At 45.9% G+C, this 20494-nt stretch overlaps 1 protein-coding gene across 2 annotated transcripts; it reads left to right on the top strand.

The window, feature by feature from the left end:
• Positions 1 to 14480: 14480 nt before the first annotated feature.
• Positions 14481 to 20137, top strand: ostm1 (osteoclastogenesis associated transmembrane protein 1). 2 transcript variants are annotated; one of them, XM_018729883.1, is made up of 6 exons: positions 14481 to 14797; positions 15188 to 15296; positions 16018 to 16103; positions 16268 to 16381; positions 17965 to 18130; positions 19004 to 20137. In XM_018729883.1, the coding sequence occupies exons 1-6, from the start codon at positions 14516 to 14518 to the stop codon at positions 19057 to 19059; spliced, it is 813 nt and encodes a 270-aa protein (XP_018585399.1). In that variant the 5' UTR covers positions 14481 to 14515; the 3' UTR covers positions 19060 to 20137. The 2 variants fall into 2 exon arrangements, with proteins under 2 accessions (XP_018585399.1, XP_018585405.1); XM_018729889.1 differs by lacking the exon at positions 19004 to 20137 and adding an exon at positions 18824 to 18997.
• The last annotated feature ends 357 nt before the right edge of the window (positions 20138 to 20494 follow it).

Here is a 20494-nt window from a genome sequence, read left to right as displayed (position 1 = left end):
CAGATTTTCTTGCTCTTCTCTTTATTTTCAGTATGATGGGAAGGTGACTAATATATATGGAAGTTCCAAATCTGTAGATGGCTGGTATATCCAACTACCGCTGCGTTTAGTCCTGTTCTCGAAGGCCAGTTTCAACGCTGCTGTGCTCAGCCTGCTGACACTGCGAAACCAGAGTAACAGTTATAATCGCAGTGTTTTCTCGAGACTATATTTGCATTAAATGTATGAATAACTGGAATTATGATGAAATTTAGGGAGGGCCGCTGATTTTCCGTTTACCCTTCTGATATGCGTTTTTCAAAAGCGGTCCAACAAGAGTAAATAATTTTAATGTCGGTCACTTGCCCAGCCTGGATGAAACCACGTGACGAGAACGACAACGTAGGACATGAATCCAAAACGTTGTTGGTTTGAGGCCCACTCCATGTTGCCATTGTAGTACCCTTGAGGGAGGCACTTACTCTGAATAGACACAGTAAAATACACTTTCAGATGTGCCACACTGTGGTTAATGCCCTCCCACCCTACCCCACCCCACCCGCCTCTCCAGGACGTACACAAGGGCCATGGGGGTGCAGCGCTGAAAGCAACGACTTTACAGAACAGCGAAGTCCACGCTCAGACACCGGGTTCCTGCCCATCCCACATCCCAAGATGAGATGCCAGCGATGTGGGATGGGTGGGGTTATTATACACATGGAGATCTCCACACCACAGTGACTATTTCATAGACACTTCACTCTCAACCATCCATTTATTAAGCAAGTCTTTGATAAATGAATAAAATCTGCGTATGAAGCACACACCGATCTCCACGATCATTCTGAGCCTAATTTCACCTGCGATGGTAGAGTTGGACCTACTAGGGAAGGCGGAACCCACCCGGCTGTCCGTTTGTAGGCTCATACTGGCTACTGGAATGGACTGCAGCATCTCTCCGAGATGTTTGCAGTCAACTTCCACCCTGCAGGTGCTTTTATAGAGGACGCACGTCCATGGATTTCACCTCTTCTTAAAGCTATGAGCCTCTCAGCTCCTGCTGACAATGGAGAGCAATCCTTTGTGGTATTGTACTCACTAAAGACCCTCTGGACTTGAGTAGGATGCGCTCTTTGCGTTGGAGCATCGCACACGAAGATGCTCCAGTAAACAATGCGTCTCTTGTTCTTATGCAAATGAGCCGGAGTGAGACGTCCTGGTGGGAGTCAGCTGCGTGGACCCCAGGCTGGATGCTGAGTGTCTCCTTTTGGCAGAAATTCCACATCTTTTGTGCTGCTTCTCACCATCAACATGCGTTGTGTGTCCATAAATCCTAAACCCACCTGGTTATTGCTTCCTTTTCTAGGATCTCCGCAAAATACACACCCTGGCTGGATCCTAGTGACTGAACACACTTAACGACCGGAACGCTCCCTCCACTATGAACACATTCTTAGATACGAACGAGTTCACCAACCTGAACACAGTCTCCTGTATCAACACACTCTCCAGCCTCAGCACTTTCCCCAAACTGAACACTTTCTCAAATATGAACACTTTCTCAGATATGAACACTTTCTCAGATATGAACACACTACGTTATGAACACATTCTCCAGTTTCGACGTGCGACCCAGCCTCACCTTGAACATACCCTGCAATGAGCACATTCTGAAACACACTCGCCGCCGGTGCCAACACCTTCTCGCACGTGAACACATTCTCCAACCTGAACACACACTCGCACTCACACGCTTTCTCCAGCGGCTTCCCATCTCCAATCCGAACACATTCTCCAGTATGAACACACCACCCAGCCTCAGGTTCATTTCACTTAGAGTGTGTGTCATTGCAGAAGGGGCCTCTCGCCATCACTTCCGTAGCATTTTAAGGACCGTGTTGCATTTTCTAAAGATGATCCGTGTTTTATTATGTTTGTGAGAAAAACTAATGACGTGCTGATGGTCAGGCGTGTGTAGTGGGACATTTACGTCGCAGCGTTGTGTATCAACTGTGCTCCAGTTGGCCGTCTGTCTTTTCCCTGCCTTGTTTTGCTTTTGTTCATCACAAAGTCACAGTGTGTCAGAGGATTGGCCTGTTTTCCCAAGGCTGCAGGCGAGAAACTGCTCAAAGCTGCCTTCCACTCAGTAGGACTGGGGTTCAAATCCTGCTCCTGCTGTAGTACCCTGGATGGATATACCTGCTCACAGCTCCTGATCAGCTCGTGGGTGTGGGCTTCAAGTCCGTGAAAGTTCAGACTCAATCTCATATCACTTCCCCTCTGTCCACTCACACAGAGTCCGAAACCGCTCGGCCAGAGCGGGGTTGCGGCGAGCCGGAGCCTAACCTGGCAACACAGGGCACAGGGCTGGATGGGACACACCCAAGACGGGACGCCACTCTGCCCCAAGGCACCCCAAGCAGGACTCAAACCCCAGACCCAACAGAGAGCAGGACCCGACCAAGCCCGCTGCGCCACCACGCCTTCCTCCCTCTGTCCATAAACAGTTAAATCAGCGTAAGCTAACCTAAGATCACCTAAACGTATAAGTGACCTAGGATAAAGGCGTTAAATGGATAACGAATAATGAACATTATTATCCCCTGCTGTGGAATCAATGCCAGCGATACTTAAAGGTAGAGCCCGAGCCGAAGGACCCGCCCCAAGCTCCTCCCCCAGGAGCCCACGGTCACCTACCCCCCCCTCCCGGACTCGTACCTGCGTCCCGGTCTCCCCGAAGGCCGAGCTTCAGCGAACGTCTCTGACAAATCTATTTGGGGCAAATTGTCAGTGAGAAACTTCCGCTTGAGCTGCTGTGGACAAAGTGGACTGTTGGAAAGAGTAAATCCCGCCGCATGAGGACCTGAACAATGGCCAAATGTGTTGATGTGCTGCTGGTGGGTTCGGCCTGACAAAGAGCGGATTAATTGGTGCCTTGGCTGACTGATCCGCGATGGGTCCACTCAGCGCGCTCCGCGGGGAGTCCCATTGTCCGCCTCCTGATTCCCACTTTTCACAAACTCCAAACAAAAGTCAATTTCTCTTTTCCCCCCCTCCTTTTTTTTTCCTGAAGGGGAAAAATATCGACCCGTGTTTTAGCTCGGGAAAGTGACTCAAATTTAAGGGAAAACTCACTTTTCTCATTTTGGGATTTCATTTTTTTTCCGTCCCCATCGGCTGTTTTTGTGCACAGTAAGAGTGGCAATAATAATGATGATGATAATGACAATAATAATAATAGGAGAGGAGGCTATTGAAGGCACCGTGGAGCCAGGGCACCTGTTGCAGGCCGGGGCCGACTCGAGATGGGGCCCATTAATATTAAAATATACAGGAATGCCATCATGTCGTAGTCTGAAATCGGTCTGATGTAGCCAGCCGGTTCCCGCGGGACGCAGCGCTCGTGAAGGGGCTCCGCTGAAAGGCCTCGTTAACAAATTATGACAGCTGACAAGGGGAGCTCACCCATTGAGACCACTGGGAAGACCAACAATTTAAAGCAAGCGATGGGTCTCATTTAGCGACGTTCAAGGTTTAATCTATTGATTTGCATGACTTGAATTAAGCCGCGCAACTGTTTTCACCCCGATGCAAAGTTACCGAGTCGCAGCGAGTGTTTAGGGGGAGGGTTTGTACATAATTACAATATGAAAAAAAATACATTCCCCGCCACTGAAAACTAAAGCGCTGCACCGAACTGCGGGTCCATGCACGATGGAAAAATGGTTCTGGTCCAAGGTGTCGTGAAAATGGTGACAGCACGCTAAGTGAATTTTTCTTGTTAAGAGTTAAGTGCTGGATTATGAAAAGACAAGTTACTGTGAGCAGTATTTGTAAAATTTGAGCTTTGCAAAAATGTTTTTCTATAGAAAATAGCAACCCTCTACTTAAGAAATTTTGATAATCCAAAGCAAAATATTTAAAGAATTAAGGGAAAAAAAAATTTTGAATATTAAGATGAAGTACTGGATATCGGCTGAAACACTGGACGTTAACCTCGGAATGAAACAGCACCAGTTTATTAGAGCAACAAGTCTGTGATCAGGAAGAAACTGCATAAAGATGAGTTTCTACACAAAAAATTTGACAAGATATTTCTTAACTAAAAAATGCATTCAGATCTGGATATAAGTTTATAAGCTGGGACTTTATAAGGATTTATAGACAAAGAAAAACCTTTCACTTTCTGAATGAATTATAATTGCTCCTAAATGTGGGGAAACTGATTTTCCCCAGAGGAGTCGTGTACATCATCTCATGGCCATTTTATTCCAATAAGCCTCCCAGGACAGTGAATAACCCCAGACTCTGGACTCCAGCAGCCCTCGAGGGGGAATTTCTCAATAAATAAATACATAAAAGTCACGACGGGTGCCCAGAATTCACATCTGTTGCACAAATCACACAGTCACATTACGTGACCCACTGGTACCAATGAAATGGAAGCTGGCAGCTGCACAATGAGAGCCACTGACACAGAAGTAATGTCCAGGACACTTGTGGCACAGATTAGAAACACGGTGTACATCACTCACGTCCAAACACGCTGTCTTTATGCACTGGCCAGAAGGATAGAAATAACCATCCCCTTTACCACGGGAGGAATTACCGCAGCCTTTAACTGCTATTTTAAATTACGGAGAGCCGCGTGAGAACGACGGACGATAGCGAGGCCCCGGACTGTCCTCATTCCCTAGGAGAACGGTGCTAATTTGTTTAAAATATATATTTATTTTCATATTTTACTCTCACTGGAGAGTAGGTGTGCGTCACTCGTTTCGGTCGTTCATCATGAGGAAAACTGGAAGGTGGTTTTTCGCTCACGACAGCTATTCGCAGCATTAATGGATTTATTATTATTATCTATTTGCAATCGCTCCATTAATGCTGGCACAAGGTAAATTCCATCCATCCGGGGTCTTGGTTCGCAGGATGCAGATGCCAGGTGCGAATGTGCGCGTGAATGGGACAAAGTGCTCGTGTTCTGCCGTGTTCCTGGTGCCGCTCACTAATGGTACGTGGTGATGAAGAGCCTGATGGGACTGATGACTGCGGTACCAATTCGATTCTGAGGGACGTCCTTCGTGCCTTTCAACACTTTGAGAGCATCCAACAGGCTACCGTCCGCGGTCCTGCTTCTCGGGCTCAACGTGTTTGTCTGTCCTGGACAGCTCACTTTTTTCCTACGTCATATTCAAGGTACGATAACCTAATCATAATGGAGCCTCTTTTATTGATCAGTCTCTGTTCATCATGGCTGTTTTGGGGTCTCGAGTGCTGGTTCTACACTTGTGGGCAGTCAGGCCCTCCCACCCTGGCGTTGAGAACTGAGTATGATGGGGTCCCCCAGTTTGAGGGAGACACAGTCATACCTCGTCACCTGAGCTCCACGAGGAGAACGGGTTTGTCGCCCAGCTGGACCACATCTCACTCACCGTGCTGCGCTTCCTCAGCTTCCATAAGACAGTCATCTCCCGTCTTCTTCTGCCTCTTTGTCTCCCACTCTGGACGTGGGCGACGAGCCGCGACTCGCGCTGCCAGGGTTAGAGCCTGAACCCATAACCTTCTGGGTCAGGGCAAACGGTGAAGCAGAAGTGACCAGCTTCAGCCCTACAGGGTCTCAGGATTTAATGTCATCGAATAGCTGTGTCTCACGTCATGCACATATATGAATAAATTAATTGTAAATGTAATGTAACAGATGCATTTCACGTCAACTCTTCCTGTAATAACATGTCCAGATAAAGACCTTTGAGAACATCTGATATTTACTCATTTAGCTGATGCTTTTCTCCAAAACACCTTACAATGTTAAGGCTACAATTATCATTAGAGTTACAATCTCACAACTATTTACACAGCTGAGTAATTTTACAGGAACAATTTAAGGTAAAGACCTTGCTCAAGGGTATTACAGCTGGAGGTGGGATTCGAACCTCTGACGTTTGGATATGGAGGCACTAACACCAACCACTACACTAGCAGCTGTCCCTGCAATGAGTGCAAAGTCCTCTCTTTTCAGCATCTGGTACATAGTGATGTTGTGGACCACTGAGGATATGAACCACAGGGGTCCTTATCAATTCACCTGAGTTCTGACCGTCTTCTTAAAGACTGAAATTGTTCCGCTTTTTCAAATTTTTTTTTTTCCAGTTTCTTTTTGTTTTGACACCTCTCCGCCACAGACGGCGATCGCTTTAATATCCTCGAGATAAATCTACTTTATTCGTTCCTTCCATGAAAATCATTATCCAACCCCGGCGTTTAGAGAACGCCGGTCTTGAATTTTTCCCGGGGACAAAAAAAAATAAAAAGAAAACATGAAAAAAAAGACAGAAAATGTCAACTTCAACTGAAAATCTTCAAACAGTTTTTAAAACGTACCACAGCGGGGCAAATATAAAATATTTCTTCTCCTTAAACAAGGGCGCCTAAGAGTCATTCTGCGCAGCTGCGGGAACAAGCGCATAAATGCTTATTTACGACAATTGCTTTATTGGAACATGTGCAGGCTGTTCGTCCACAAAGGGACCTAAACGGGACAGGCTCTGTTCCTATAGCTGCTTTCCCTTTTAAGTGCCGAGGCAAAAAAGTAAGTTTACAACTCGCAGCACAATGGACCTCTTCACTTTAAGGTTGCGGAGACCTGGGTGACCTACGAAAGTTAATTAGGAGGCTAACAAAGAACAAGTTGGAGCAAAATACCTCGCCTCTCCTCCAGCCAAAGATGTCATCCATTAATTAGGAAAATCTTTAAGGTGGCCTTATTGAATTTACAGAAAGCCCGTGGCTAGTGGGGGACAGTTTTGATCAGGCCCCCCAAACAATGCCCCCAGCAGAAGGAGGGGATTGGTGGAAGGAAAAGGGGGTAAAAAAAAAAAAAAAAAACGTATGGGTTTCAGGGCCGTACAGTTTAATGGAGTGGCCGCCAATTGTGACGGCTCCGATTCTCAGGGTATAGGGGGCATGCTTTCCGCATGATGTCATGCGCGGGGCAACCTGGGGGCTCAGGAAGGAGGAGAAGCTCACCGGGATAAAGGCACGGGACCCATTCAGAGTTAACATGGCTCCATCTGGGCCCAAATCCTCCCCCGGCCTTTTCTTGAGCACGGCGCTGCGGTCGCGGTCCTCTCACAATCGGCCCTCTTCAGAGCCGCGCCGCAGCGTGTGTGGGAAGAGTCATATCATAGCACTGGCAGAGATTAATAAAGCTGATAAATAAAATCAAAAAAGAACGAGCAAATAAGTCGGGGGGTTTCGCGTCGCCCCCTTTTGCGCAACACGCATAGAAAAGTAGAAAGCTGGACTCCTGCAAATTTTAAACTATGGTTTCATAGAACTGATTTACACCTGAACGACCAGGTGAGCAACTCATTGATCAAATGAGAACATCAGTGATACGGTAAGGAGCGAACCCGAGTCTGCTTGGGGGTACCTGGGTATACCTGAGAGTACTAGGATGTACTGGGGGTTAACTGAGGATACCTGACCCCTTGGCTGTGCAGAACCATTATTTGTATTTTTGCTTAAAAAGTTAATTTGTCATGGTTCAATAATTACCGCTATAATTATTCATAAAAACAAAGGTGATAGTGGCCAGCCGATTTTCTGCTTTGCTGAGAAATAAGATTTTTTATTTCATCTACCTATCCTCTAGAACGGCTCTCAGTTTTGATTTTAAAAAGGAAAAAAAGAGCTGCTCACGTTCGTCAGGCAAACAACACAAGCAGAATGGCCGAAAACACACTTTTAGTATGTTTCCCCCTTTTGTTTTTTAGACTATGGCTGGGGTGGTAAACAACTGAACAAAACAGGCTATGTTAACTTGTATTCTCAAATGCATTTTGCACATTTTATCATAATTTCTATTCACCAGTATTCAAGTTAAGTTTAAATTTTTACACCGGCAAAATAGTTGGCTTACAATCATGTAAAACGCTTATATCATTCATACCGAATACACATTTTTACGAGTATCGTATTTGTTTAGATTGCGTCTTAATTTAATGTTGCGAGGTACTTCGGAGGAAGTTTATTTGCGTCCTTGACACGGCGGCGCTGATTGCGGCTCACGTGCCTCTCATTTCAGGCCTAATTGCAAAAAAGAGGTTTCATTGCGGTAATTTCATTGTATTCCAACTACTTCTCCTCAAAAGCCGTGCATGCGTCGCGTTTAATTCCGCATGAATTAACCCGGGATAACAAAACGCACTATTTTTTTCTCCCCCCCCCCCCCAAAATCAAAATTCGACATGTTAAACGCGCTGACTTCTTTCAAGCACGCACGATTACCATAACGCGGGGCGGCGGAGGAGCTGCAGGCCGCTTTCTGCCTCCTCCGCGGCGGCTTCGCCCGAGCCCCGCGGCCCGTTAGAAGCCGCCCGGCCGCCCTTTCAGGCGAGGACCCCTTCTTTCACACACTCCCCGAATTACAGTTCATGAACCATTGAGGCTACTGACCGCCATGAACCTCCCCTTCAGCAGCCTAATCTAAGGGGTGGATCTATGTGTTTTGTTGCTTGTCAAAAACAATCACTCCTCGGCCCATTACATTTACAGCACGTCCTACTTTAATTGGTGTAACACACTGAGAAATGAATGGGGGAGCGGCCCACAAAGGAGCGCGAGTGAATGAGCCCGGACTCGCACAAAACTGCTCTTGAAAAAGTTCAGAGCTGGCCACTAACAAGGAGGTATAGCCTGGGCTCTTTTAAAAAGGGATACCACGGTAAAGGCAGTCCCAACAAGAACAACAAAGCCAAACTCTGTGTTTGGCCCACTGTGTTTGCACCGTGCTATCGGCCCTTACGGAACAACACGCAACGCCGCGCGAGAGCCCGACGTGGGGAATAGCGGCGCGCGAGATCAACTTTCCCGCGCGGCAGCTCTCCTGAGGCGGACGACTCGCCTCGAGCCGCTTGAACGCGACGCCCCGCTGGCGGCACAAGTCGTCGTCCCCCTCCCTCCCTCCCCCCCTCCCCGGGCCGCCTGCAAATATGTTTTTATTTGTTTCAAGTCAACGAAAAGTCCTCTCCAGCCTGTCAGTCTCCATCAAGATATCGCGGAGGAATAATAACTTTATTTCCCATGGAGTCACCCGTGGGGCCGAGCGCCCGCGCCCGCTCCGTCCGGCCGCTTGTCAGCCAGCGTTTCTGTCCAGTTCAGTAGAGCTGAAAGAAGTCAGCTCTGCATCCTCTTATTAAACAAGACGGGTCTGGCTCCGACTCGGGCAGCAATGAGAAGCGATCATAGCTGGCCGGAGGAGCCGTAGCCACGCCACGCCGTCCCCCCCGGAGGCGACCGGCAGCGAGGAAGTCAAACTTAAAGCCCGCTTTGTGCGGCTTTTGCCGGCTGCGAGTCCGCCGATCCACGCGGGACGAAACCGCCCTCCCGTCCGTCCGTCCGTCCGTCCTGCCTCCAGGCTTACTGGGGCGCGCGGACCGCCCTTTCTAGGGCCCATATGGCTTAGGTCCAGAAAGAGACCCCGCGAGCTGTTCGCTGAAATCATTCCCCGAATGATTAACGAAGCAATTAACTCCTATGTTTTGCTGCGTTGCTTTGCTCACCGCTCTTAGTGATGCCTTCTCACTCACGCACACGCGTGCGGCTGCTTCTTCATTCACTCGCGTCCGTACGAGTGCGTGTTTAATCGTGCCTATGGCCGTTTCCAATCTCGACATTTTAAAACGTGTTTTATTTTACCGAGCGATATTGCGATGAAACCAATGGTCACATCGGGGGCAGTTCATTTGCAAAAGTTAATAAATCCCAAAGTCTAGCAGGGGAGAGAAAAGAAAGAAAGAAAGACAGACAGAAAGAAGGAAAGGAGGAAAAAAAAAAAAAAAAAACGTCAGTCCCCCCAAAATATAAATAATGGGTTCACAGCAATTAGTGTGAAGGCAGTTTTTTCCCTTGGTTAAAGAGGGGGGAAAAAAACTTTGGAGGAATCCACTTTAAGTGAATGCGCGTTTCTTCTCTCCAATGCCTTTATTATCCCGCGGCTTGATGAGTTTCTCTGGCACAAATCAGTTCTTAGACAGAGAATAGCAATCCCTTGATCCCCATCAATTGTCATCCAGAATCTGGGCCACTTTGAGCGTCAGTAGTGGGGAAGTCAGGACTAATCCCCTGATGGAATCACGGGCAAAGAAAAGCAACAATAACCAAGTCAAGCGTAAAAAATGAAAGCGAAATCTCTATTATGACCCTCTGCATTTCCCAGCTAGGCCCTGAAGATCTGCTGGTTTGTCATTCGAGTCAGACACCCGGAGAAGAACACGGGGTCGCCCTGGGTTGGGGGACTCACACGACGCACACACCAATATTTCTGTGGAAAGAGCCCGCATCTGGCATCTGCGAAATCCCTGTCACATCCCGACATAACCATTAAATACAGACTGACTTTATTCTGTATAGAAGGTAAAAAACAAGAAAAGAGGCACAGTTCTCCTATAAAAGAATGAGGTTTTGGGGGATTAGGGCCGGCCCGAGGGATGGAGAATAACTTCTGCATCGCTTTACAACTATTTTCTCCCGCCTGTATGGGCCAAGTCTGCGTCTTAAGTTAACCCTTTGAGCTGCATCCTGCCTTCTTTTCACATTCACATTCGGTGCAGCAGTCACTGCCAGTGACTTAGAATTTATTCTGTTTTTCTTTCACCCCCTTTCTTTTATTAAATTTGATTCATTGTGGTCACCTCAAGTATGTAATGCAGTTCAAAGAAAAAAAAAGAAAAATAGGCAACAGCACCTTCACATTTATTCCATCGATAGAAAAAAAAAACTTTTTTAAAAATAATTTGAAAAATGTACGTGTGTGTGTGTGTGTGTATGTATTGTTCTGAATTTATTTATTCAGATTTCCTCCAGCAGTGGACATTCCCCTGTAGAGCAAAAAACACACAGGAATTATAAACTTCAATTACCTAATATTTTGTATTTACAAATGATTAAAGGCTGACTAACAACATAATAAATTCATTCAGTATCATTTAGTGTGGCTGTGTATAAAGACTAATTTTTTTGGAGCTGTTACACTTAATTTTCCCACAGCCACATAGAACAACTTATTATTTTGCTTGGGGTTATACGTATGACATTATTTATCAACCTCTTGTGGAAAAAAAGAAGAGAAAAAACAAACCAGAAAAACATTTTTATCAAAGACAAATTAAAGAAAAGTTTATTTTTCTCAGAAATGTAATATATTGTCATGTATTTTGTAATGATAAAATACATTGACATATTTCAGTCATGATTAAATTAAAAAAGGTATTTATTTTATATCCCATAACTGGGGGAAGAAAAAAAAAAAAATCCTCCAAATATTTATGTGGTGTTGTTTACCTTTGGGACTTTCGCCAGTTTGCCCGCCGCTCTCCGCTGGTCTCCTCATCTCCTCCTGGGAATAATCAATTATCAGCAGCACTGTCCACGTCTGAGCACATTAGATAAGCCTATTTCCCTGCTTGTCATTTTATTAATATAATCACTCCTTTGGAACATCTCGAATTATCATGCCCTCTCTGGATTTATTTCATAGTGGAGTCTTTGCTTCATCACCTACCTAAAGAGCTCTTGAAGCGATGGAGGACGATGGAGACACTCTGCTGTCCTAATTAGTGATTTTTGTCCCCTTGTTACAGGACCCAGCATTTCATGCAAATGAAACCCTTCACGGGCTCCACCATTACCAGAATTAGCTGACAGTTTTATTCAATGATATGCTGATCTTCTCTTAACCTAGTCTGTCTTGATTACTCCAATCAATAATAATAAAAAAAAAAGATTTTACATTCATTCTGAACTCTTAGCTTTTAGGAAGAGAAGTTTGCACCAGATGAATACTTATCTGCTAGACATACAGATCAAACTAGTATTTCAGCGAGAAACTTACAGATGGCCACATCTCGTTTCATTATTGTTTTTATTATTACTATTATAATAACAGCAGTAGTACAAGCTGTGGTTGTTGTAGTTAAGATAATTAAATACATATATTAATTAACAATATTTTTCCTGTTTTTATGGAGCCAGATTCCACTTCCGTATATGATGCAGAGATATAGATGGCAATCCCCAGGGCCAGGTTACACAATGAGCAGAGCTCCTGCACAGATGCGACTCTTGGGTGCACTAGAATAGTCCTAATGTAATACAGGCGTGTCCCTTTAATTTTCATTAGGCTTGATGGCAGCGGAATTGTGGCCGACTGCAAGTTATCAAGAGCCACTAATTTCACATTAAAGACCATTGACTGCACTGGTTGATTTGAGGGGTTTTTGACAATTAACACAATCAGAATTTGAGCCCAGATCATTTACCTTGACTCTGTAATTATTTTACTCACAAACACATTTGAAAATTGCACCGTGTCAACTAGCCGTAAATATGAGAGGCCAGCGAAATTGAATGGTCCAGATGACTCCATCTACTGCACTTAACAACTCATTCAGAGCCATAATTATTGACTGCTTTGCAGCGAGCGCCGAGTCGGACCATACGCTGCGATTCTCTTTCTTCGGATGTTGTCAACCAGAAGCGAACATGTCACAAGTCATGCCTTGAGAAACAGCGCGATGCGGGAACTTGTTAGGCCTCTCGGGATACGCTTTAGACGCGTTACCCTGAATCGGTGTGTATTCTTTCCACCGAAACACACACATTTAATAAAATCCACGAAGGGTTATTAACACGGAGGAAAATATTTATGAGCGATGGGTTTCTCGTAAGTGTATTACTTTTCATAAGAGGTTGATAAAATCCATGTATGACATGATACAAAGTGTTACAGGGAGTTAAGGTACCAAAAACCGAAATGAAATTCCTTGAAATTATAATTCACCCAAGATGATTTAATACTTAATAAGGGCTAATACTGAACCTTTACATTTGAACAATTCTGTAAGAAAGTGCGCGCTTAAACTGTTACGCTTATTTAAATGCACATTTCGGCGTCGCCGTTGTAGGGAAAGTCATTATGGGAATTTTCTTGGAGCATTCCAGTTATGCGTATGATCATAATACCTGTCGGGAGGCTCTTTATTCCTGCCCCCCTCCTTTTTTTTTTTTTAACAAAAGAACTCTCGAGTAATGCGGCCCTTGAGTGTGTAATTTAAGACAGAACTCTATTAATCCTGACAGAAGACAAAATTACACCTTCACAGGGCGCACATGGAGAAGTGTGTGTTTGTGTGCGTACGTGGAAATTTAGTTAACGGCACTTTCAGAGGAACAGACAGTTGCGCGAAACAATTAACCGCAGACAAAGATACGGACAAGGTGGACTGTTCTCTTTATGCGTTCGCTGTTTTTTTTTTTTTTTATCGGCTGATTTTTTTAATGTCTTGCAATGCTGCCGATTACCCCCCCCCCTTTTCTTTTTTTTTCCTCCAGACAATCGTAAGAAGCAAGCCCTTAATGCAGTGCGACTGGCTTTAAAGCAGGGTGACGACAATGGCCGCAAGCGGGTCATCTTGAATGTTACAGCTGAGGGCTGAAAAGGCCCATTGAGGGGAGCGAAGGCCCACTCGCGCTGACCCCAGACGTTGATATAGCGTGAGACAAAGCGCCGAGAGCAGCGCGGCAAAGACCCTGCAGAGGTTCCCAGTGACAATAATGAGAAAAAAAGAAAGAAGAAACAAGGGCGGCATAAAGCTTAGCATCAGTGTTCAAATGGACTGTTCGGTCCCTGAAGGTGGGAGGATTGTATCAGGGTCACTTCTGTCATGCTCATTTATTGACTTTCACAGGAGTTTCGACGTGTTTTTTTTCTTTTTTTACTTAAAATCATTTGTAGCCTGATACTGTGCTACTGCTATGATGATGTGACCTGTTACCTGGGCAGTAAAACTAGGGTTCATTTAGCCCCATACAAAATCATAACAATATATAATAATTCTCACATAATTGGAGGAACATGTATTTAAACTTTTGGGACTTTTTAAAAACTTAACAGAATTATTTAATAAATTGCCCCATTGTATAAATGGGTAAGTCATTGAAAGTAGCTTAGCGTTTGGAAGTTGCTTTTGGGAAAAGCATCAGCTAAATGAATAATGGAGAACACAGGGAGACATGGGTTAAACAGATTAACATAACACTTTATTCTGACTGACTATTCTGTTAACAGTATTTGTTTTAATTCAGCTTTATATTTCAATATACAATTTCTTATTTTCTGATTTTATTAAAGTTACTTTTGCAAGTGAAATTATCCAATTAATTTTTGAAAACTGCACCTCGCATTCGCAACTTTAAGCACATCACGCCACGAAACATTTTCACATTTACAAGCAACAACAGTATAACTGGTAACGTCTTAAACGACTTTACGTAACGATTTTTTTTTTTGGCGGCCACTTTTCGACGGCCCACTACTGCAGAAATCTCGCAGTGGACAGGAAACCACGCCGGCAGTAGTCTCGCGAGATCTTTCTCGTCAGGTGATTGGTCACATGACACATCACGTGACTCGTCCAGCAAAAACAGGAAGTGCTGCGGCAGGGAAGCGCCGCTGGCCGCGCAGTCGTCCGCCATGGTTTCCTTACATCTCGTTCCCCGTTTGATCGCGCTGCTGCTGCTGCTTCCTGGACGCATCCGGTCGTCTTCTCCGGTGTTTAACTCGTTGCTGAGCGATCTCCAGGGGGATCCCGAGCTCGAAGAGCGCTGTCGCGACTTGCTGCGCGACTTCGGCCGCAGGTACGAGTCGTACGTCAAGTGTGCGGTTCCGTCGGCCCGGCCGGTGAGGATCTGTGAGAACTGTCACATCCAGTTCGAGATGCTGCGGGTGGTTTACAATAACATCTCGTCGGACCAGGTGAGAGAAACACCGATTTTGTGTGTGTGTGTTTAGGTCACTCACTCAGTCAGTGTCTGCATCCACAGAACACAGCCAAGAGATTTTGTTTCCTTTTTTAATTCAACGTATAAGACGAGTAAAACAGTCCGTTGGATGCGTGTGAGTGTGCGCACTGCGTTTCTCTCCCCGCCGGCCAGGCCGCTCCCTCTCTTTCTCTGGGTCATATGAACGCAGTCTCGTGATTCCTCTCAGTCTCAGTGTATGAAATCGGTGTGATCTGTAATCCCGCTGGAGGAGCCGCCAGCACCATGGAGCCTGCATTGCGAGTCTGAAGGCAGCGGCTCTAACCGCTCGGCCACGTTGTCCCGGAGGCCCTTTGTGTGCGTGACGTCCCTTTCCTGCTTCCAGGCGGACCCCGAGAACTGCCGAGACAGCCTCCTGCGCGCCGACCGCCTCATGCTCGTTTACATGCTCTTCCAGAACCTGGAGGACGTGTGGGACGTGGCGCACTGCTCCCGTGGGTACCGCTCGTCCCCTCCTCCCTTTACCCTGAGGAATGCCTAAAACACATTTACGTTACTTCATTTAGCAGACGCTTTTGTCCAAAGCGACTTCCAACAAACTCTGTGTAGTGTTATGAGCCCACACACCTTATTCACCGCAGTGAATTACGCTGCTAGATACACTACTTACACTGGGTCACTCATCCATACATCATTGGAACACACTGTCACTCACACACTCTGTCACTTTCACACTATGGGTGAATCCGAACAGCGTGTCTTTGGACTGTGGGAGGAAACCAGAGCACCTGGAGGAAACCCACGCAGACACGGGAGGAACATGCAAACTCCACACCGACTGAGCGGGCATCGAACCCACGTCCTCCCGCACCACCCAGTTGCTGTGAGACCGCAGCGCTGCTCACTGTGCCACCCTTAAAACACATTACACGTTTGCACCGATCTCAGTTCGTAGCCGTGTCAGGGTTTTACTTTGCTTCGCTCTGGCTTGAGGGTAAAGGAGTGTCCAGACTGGGCTCTGAGTCGTGGGCCTCCTGGTGGCTCTAGTCCCAATACAGCATGAAGACAGGGTGGCATTGTCTTCCTGGGGTCGCATGTAGGGTCTTGGCCATCTTCCCTGCCTCCGCTGAGTGCTAGATTGTCACATAAATGGACTCATGTGACCCACGCAGAAGCGGAAGTGAAATCAAGAGTTTTCTTCTCTTCAATTCTCAGAATGCCTCAGTGGAGACGGGCTGTCCAACATCACCCTGCGCTACATGGCCAAGCTGAACCAGTCGCTGAGTTGTTTCGAAAGCCAGGTCAGTGACGGTGGAGAACGGATGATCGCCTATGTGAAGTCGGTGTAAAAGGGAACTAAAGCCACAGAAGCAGCACGTATCATTATTTGAAAGAAAATATTCTTTCCAGCTGCACAGTCCTTTGTGTGCTGAGCTGCAAGGGACGCCACGTGTTTCCCTTTCAGAAAAACAACCACTCGGAGCTGTGCAGGGTGTGCAGGGCAGACTACAAGGATCTCAACGAGTTCTACAGCATCATGGAGAAGAATCAGACCCTCTGCATCGACATCGAGGACTCGGTGGGTGTTCCTTCACCTCCAGTTACCGCGCTTGAGAAACATAGGTCACAGAAAGACCAGGATCGTAAAATTCATGAAGTTATTGGCTAATATTCCACTTGGAGAGAGAACTCTACAGTAAATGGTGGTTGGGAGCAGGGAAACAGCGCCCCCTAGAGATGCCAGTGGACACTGATTCATTAACTTTGTTTGTTGTTTTTATTTACGCGTTTGTCTGGCACTTCTCCAAAATGACTCCAGTGTGGAGTTTGTACACGAGCAGCTTAAAATGGAAAATTATTTGCCCACTTCTACAACTCAGAACTTTTCCCTGAACTGACACAGTAAAAGTTAATTGTTCAAAGGTGCAGTGGCAGTGGGGATTCAGATCTGCGTCCTTGGGAAATCATGTGAATTACCTATACCCTGTCTGGGCGGCAGCAGCTAGTCCAGTCCAGGACTGCAATAGTGTTCCTTTATAGGTCAGTGGTGGGCTCGGCATTTTTTTGAGTTTTTTTCATTGCCGGTAGACGAACGTCATCAGTGTGTCGGTAGTAAGGACAAAAGTGGTAGTGTGTTTATTAGGTGGCATTAACTGGTGGATGGTTTTGATTGGCTGACCTTTTGGGGACTCTGGATGTATTGGTCCTGTCCTTTCCAAGAGCTTCTTACCTTTCATTAGCTCATAGAATCCAAATCTACATGTCAGTTTTCCAAATCCTACCTGGAGAACCTGGCTCCCAGAAATTTCCTACATCGTCTACAGCTGGACTGAGCCATAGTCCTCACGCTGTCCCAATTGAAGGGGGTCCAGAATCATCTTCAAGAGCCAAAATTAGTGAGAGTGGATTGTCTGCTCGTGTTGAACTGAGGTTCTGCTACCTGAGTTAAGTTTCCTGCAGGTTCGGCCCACATGGGGACCCTCGCAGTTCCCACCCTGTATTCTGCAGATGACTTTAATCTGTGCGTTATACAGAATATTGTCTCACACATGGATACGTTAAATAGTGCAAGTGACCGGCTAAACTGGATAAAACACAAACTTTTGCAACATCTTTAATGATAATCTTTCAAATTCCTGTCCCCTCACTGAAACAATTGAGGTGAAGTACCAGACCATCAGCTCTCTGGTCAAAGGTCATTAATGAATCCAGGTAGTAGCTCAAGCGTAACCAACAGCTGGAGCTATGTTCCCTTAACTATGATGGTTCAACATTAGCTTTGCAGGTATTTGCTTCCATATCATACCGTGGTTTTATACATTATATGTACCGTACTTGATCTCGTGCAGGTGATGAGTAATTTTCCCCAGGGGGCCTGTTTCCGCAAATGATGAGGTCTCTGCCGGCTCTCGGCAGCCTGCCGCCACTGTTTCGCTCTCTGGCGGCAGTCTGGATCCAGTCAGCCATCGGTGTCTGGGTTCGTGAGCCGCTCACAGATGAGCAGGTCACGTCCTGCATACCCGCCTGGTGCAGAGCGGTGGCCGGCGTGGTCGAGGGAACCGCGCCAGGGCTCCCATCGCGGGGACCACAAGACAGGCAGACAGGCATCTTTTGTCCTTTCATTAACTCCTCTGCCGGGACTTTTCTTTTCTTCTCCCCCAGATGAACGCGACCCGCAGACTGTGGAGCAAGGATTTCAATTGTTCGTTCCCCCGAGAGGAGACTGTGCCGGTCATCGCTGTGTCCAGCTTCATGCTGTTCCTGCCCATCATCTTCTACTTGAGTAGCTTCCTTCACTCGGAACAAAAGAAGCGCAGACTCATACACCGTGAGTAACTGCCCTCCTGGCCCATTGTTACTTGTGTGTGGTTTTTTTTTTTCTTTTTTTAATTTTAATTTTAAATCATTAATTACTTTTTTTTTTTTTTAAACCAAATGGAAATCAGTAGCTGACTTACAGGAAAATACTACTGCAGCTCCACTAGATGTTGGCTTGTGGCCAAAACGTTTTAATTTTTTTTTATTTTTAAAAAACATTGAATTACATGACACTGTTTGGTTTCTAAACGGATCCTTTCATGATAAGAATCTTTAATTTACATTCTGAATTTTACATTTTAGCTATGTAGCAAGTTGGCTCCTCCACAGCACTATACAAGGCGAAAAGCTGCAAAAATGTAATGCGTTCGGACCATTTTACATTGTCTTTTTTTTTTTTTTTTTCTTTCTTCAAAGGTTTACCTTTAGTCCCTCCTTAAGGGTACATTAACAGAACCCATTAGGGACTCCAGTCAACGACCTATGTGTGTGCAAGTGGGTGATGATGTAGCTCTGCCATCCCGTTCTGCCAGTCCCCTCCTGATGTGGGTTATGTCCCTCCTCTGTGTCGTGCACCGTTTCAACAGCAGCTGTAAAACTGGGCTTTGAGCCACAAAGGTCCAGGGGGCCGATGTGAGGAGTAGCCTCTGGAGTAACGGTGGCGCTGTAGCGGTGACTGTCACTAACCTGAATACATTCACAGGTGAACATTTGCATCAGAGCAGAAGACCCACGGCAGCAGCCTTCAGTTAATCGTTCTAGACTGATGTCTAACGTGTCCGTCTGTCCGCTGGTGGGGTGGACGCTGCATGCTACATGTACGTGCTACATGTGTCCCCCGTAGAGCCCCCCTGTAAGTCCTCAAATTCTTCTTGCATTGTAGCCAAGCGTGCAAAATCAAACAACAGCCTGATGAACATTCAAGACAAGCACAGCTGAGCAAGCGCACGGCAGGGGGCGGCGCGAGGGGAGAGGAGTCGCATGACGATGGAGTCATCGTTGTCGCACGCTCACGGGATCGCACGCTGGTGGAGGAGTCATGGTGTCCACCTCCAGTGTCTCGCTGTCTTTCCGCCAGTGCCGCACGCTTCAGGGACTGCCTTAAATTTGGCCTTGGAGGTGAGGTGGGAGAGGGGGGGGAGTGGGTGGGTCACACTTCACACCAGACATTCGACTGATCAACTTGGGGAAGGAAATGACATCACCAGATAATTTATGTACTTAGTGCTTTCATTTTACTCTAACCTATTTGTGCAGTGCGAGAAAATTGGCGTTAATTTATTGTCGCAGTGGTACAACAGTAGAGTTTCGCCTTGGGCTCAACTATGACCTCGCGGTTCCCGAGCTGCCTTTGTTCCCTTAAAACACAATGAAAGCGGTGCTGACGGAAAGTGACATCACCGTGCAACGTGCCACATCATGCACTTTGTTTACCCTCAATCTCCCTGTCTTTGCTACATGAATCCCATCAGCCTCATAACTGTTTCATGGGGGACATGGGTTCTGCTAAAGAATCATCTAAGTTGGGGTTTCGTGTCCAAGAAGGGTGACGGCGTCCTCCTCTGGCGGGAAGGGGTCATCGCTGCTTTTGGTTTCTGTGGAATTGACTTCCATGTTCTTGTCTTGACTTCATTCACACAGACTCTGGTGGCCCACACCCCCCTTTCTCCATGTTCCCATCTCCATCCCTCCAGTTCTCACACAACGGAGCTTGGGGAACCTTCTGTTTTCCACCCACGGCTGTAACAGCGTAACGGGTCATTTTTGTAGCTTTAAGACATTTGCACAGTTTATTTTTCCGGTAGTCAAGAATTTTGGCTTGCGGCGCTGCAGTAGGATTGCCCTTTACTACATTGTGCGTCTTTCTTTTTTTCCTCCCCCCAGCACAGCTTCTCACCATATTACTGCCTTAAAATCATATAAACATCTGATTTCACTTAATTTAAATTACATGTCAATATCACAGTATATTCTCCTTTCACCACTCAGTGTTTTTTGGAATGAAATTTTCACCTAATGTAGCATTTATTTGATTTAGATTTTTTTTTTTTTTTCCTTTTTTGAAAACATTTCGTAAATGGAAAAGAAATATATTTTACACATTTGTAAAACCACTCCAAAATGAAGCACTTAAGTTATGGTCTATATTGAGATAACTATGGTCAATTACAGAATAATACTTTCTGTATATTTTGCTGTACATATTCCATCTGTATTTTTAATATATGCTGTATGTATTTTGGGGCCACTGACATACTGACCTTATAAAAAATGTATTTAATGTATTTCTGTTCCTTATGGGTTTTCTGACTACATGGACCATGTGTTAATGACAAATTTGAAACCATGTGATGGTTTTAAATGAAATCGTGTA

Source organism: Scleropages formosus, chromosome 1, assembly GCF_900964775.1.
Source record: "Scleropages formosus chromosome 1, fSclFor1.1, whole genome shotgun sequence".
In the NCBI taxonomy this organism is placed as follows: Eukaryota; Metazoa; Chordata; class Actinopteri; order Osteoglossiformes; family Osteoglossidae; genus Scleropages; species Scleropages formosus.
The sequence above is the reverse complement of the archived record's forward strand: the minus strand, read 5'-3'. Positions and strand labels throughout refer to the sequence as shown.